We start from the raw sequence: 2,348 nt of genomic DNA on the forward strand, positions 1-2,348 counted from the left end.
CGAGGGGGGAGAGGCAGACCCGATAGGCCGCCATGGGCCTCAGGGCCCCCACCACGTACTCCCCCCGCTCTCCCGCCACCAAAGTCTCCGTCACCCCCCCCCCGGGGCGCCACCAGCTCAACCGGAGGGAAGCCCCGGGGGGGGCCGGGGGCCACCGGACCCTCAGGGACCCCCCCGGCCCCGCTTGAAGCCTCAAACCCCCCCCTTTTCCCGCCGCGGCCTGTTCTACTCCCGGGGAGGCTTCGGAGGCCTGAGCTAGGCCCGGCCCCGTTGCCATGGCAACGCCGCCGCTTCCGGGTGCCGCCATGACACCTCCCGTCGCTAGGGAGACGCCCCTCCCTCCCGGCGAGGAGGCGCCGCTTCCTATTGGTCCGGAACCCGGCGCTACGGACACGCCCCCTCCGCCGCCTCGCGCTCCCATTGGTCCTGAGCCCTTCGAGACGGCCGCGCCCCCTCCTCCCGCTCCCGTTGCCATGGAGACGCCGCCTGAGGGCCCGGCCGCCATGACACTAGGCCCGAGGCCTGAGGAGGAGGAAGAAGATGATGAAGATGAGGAGGCCCCGGCGTCGCAGGCGTCCATTTCCCCCCTCAGCTCCCCCACGGGCAGCCCCCGCAGGCGGGCGGGGGCCTGGCAAAGCAGCCCCCTCACCTCCAGCCCCGGGGGAGCCCCTCGCTGGAGCCAATCCCTCAGCCAGGCCATGTTACAGCCGCAGAACCACGGGTTGTTCCTCAACCCCAAATGGCTCAACTTCCCCAAACCATCGAACAACCCCCTGGGCAGGGAGGTGAGGTTGTTGTCCGACAGATCCAACCTCTCCAGGGCTTGGAGCCGCGCTAACGACCCGGCGGGGACGTGGCTGATGGCGTTGGCCGCCAAGGAGAGACGGCGCAAACGAGCGCGGGGTAAATTGGCCGGAGGAGCCGCCAGCGCGTTGCGACCCAACGACAACTCGCTGAGGTTGCCCAAGGGGCTGAAGGTGTCGTCGGCCATGCGCTGGTTGGCCAAGAGGTTGCCGTCCAACACCAGGCGCCGAAGGGCCGGTAACCCTTGGAAAGCGCGGAAGGGGATGGTGTGGATCCGGTTGTCGTCCAAACGAAGCTCTTCCAACCCCGGGGGCAGCCCCGGGGGGACGCTGCTGAGGTGGTTCCTGGAGAGGAAGAGGAGGCGAAGGCGGCCGCTGTCGGCGAAGGCGTCTTCTTCGATGCCGGCGGCCGAAACGGAGTTATCGTCGAGATGGAGCCGTTCCAAAAGCGGGGCGCGGGCGAGAGCCCCCCGGCGAAGCCCCCGGAGGTTGTTGTCCTGGAGATGAAGCTCGCGGAGAGCAGGGGGGAGGAAGGCCGGGAGCTCCTCCAAGGAGTTGGCGTAGAGGTAGAGGACGCGGAGGGCGTTGAGGCGGCCCAAGCCCGCCGGGATCCCCGCGTCCCCGATGCGGTTGTTCTGGAGGAAGAGGGTGGTGGCCCCCGGGGGCAACCCCTCGGGGACGGCCGTCAGCCCCCGGTCGTTGCAGTAGACGCGGCCGCCCGAGCAGCGGCAGACGGAGGGGCAAGGGGAGGCCAACGGGAGGAGGAGGAAGAAGAAGGTGGTGGCCAACGCGAGGTGATGGGGGGTGGTGGTCGTCGTGGAGGAGAGGAGAGACTTGGTCGTGGTGGTGGTGGCCACCATGGAGGAAAGAAGAGCCTTGGTCACCTTGGTGGCCACCATGGAGGAGAGGAGAGTGTTAGTAACGGTGGTGGTGGACACCATGGAGGAGAGAAGAGCATTGGTCATGGCAATGGTGGACATCACGGAAGAGAGGAGAGCCTTGGTCATGGCCATGGTGGCCACCATGGAAGAGAAGAGGCCACTTGTCATGGCGGTTGTGGCCGCGATGGAGGAGAGAAGAGCCTTGGTTGACGTGGTGGTGGAGGAGAGGAGGCCCCTGGTCATGGCCATGATGGAGGAGAGGAGGCCCCTGGTCATGGCCATGATGGAGGAGAGGAGGCTACCGGTCTTGGTGGTGGTGGTGGCCACCATGGAGGAGAGAAGAGCCTTGGTCATGGTGGCAATGGAGGAGAGGAAGCCACTGGTCTTGGTGGTGGTGGTGGTGGCCACGATGGAGGAGAAGAAGCCACTGGTCACGGTGGTGATGGTGGTGGCCACCACGGAGGAGAGGAGGCCACTGGCCAGGGCGGCAGCGATGGAGGCCCAGAGAGCCCTGGGGAGGGCCATGGTGGCCACCACGGAGGAGAAGAGGCCCCCGGCCACGGGGGCAGCGATGGAGGCCCCAGGTGAGGACGATGGTGGCCACCAGGAGGGGGATGGTGGCCCAGAGACCCCTTGGCCACGGTGAGGATGATGATGGTGGCCC

At 67.7% G+C, this 2,348-nt stretch overlaps 1 protein-coding gene across 1 annotated transcript in view; it reads right to left on the reverse strand.

The window, feature by feature from the left end:
• LOC106899873 (leucine-rich repeat transmembrane protein FLRT1-like) overlaps positions 1 to 2,348 on the reverse strand; it is a 22,101-nt gene extending 19,753 nt beyond the window's left edge. Inside the window, exons 1-2 of the mRNA XM_014961809.1 lie at positions 2,141 to 2,348; positions 16 to 2,092 (exon numbers count right to left, since the gene is read on the reverse strand). Coding sequence (XP_014817295.1) covers positions 16 to 2,092; positions 2,141 to 2,209 — 2,146 coding nt within the window. The 5' untranslated portion in view covers positions 2,210 to 2,348. The remainder of the gene's footprint in view (positions 1 to 15; positions 2,093 to 2,140) is intronic.

The sequence above is a fragment of the Calidris pugnax genome, unplaced genomic scaffold (genome assembly GCF_001431845.1).
Source record: "Calidris pugnax isolate Ruff unplaced genomic scaffold, ASM143184v1 scaffold966, whole genome shotgun sequence".
NCBI lineage: Eukaryota > Metazoa > Chordata > Aves > Charadriiformes > Scolopacidae > Calidris > Calidris pugnax.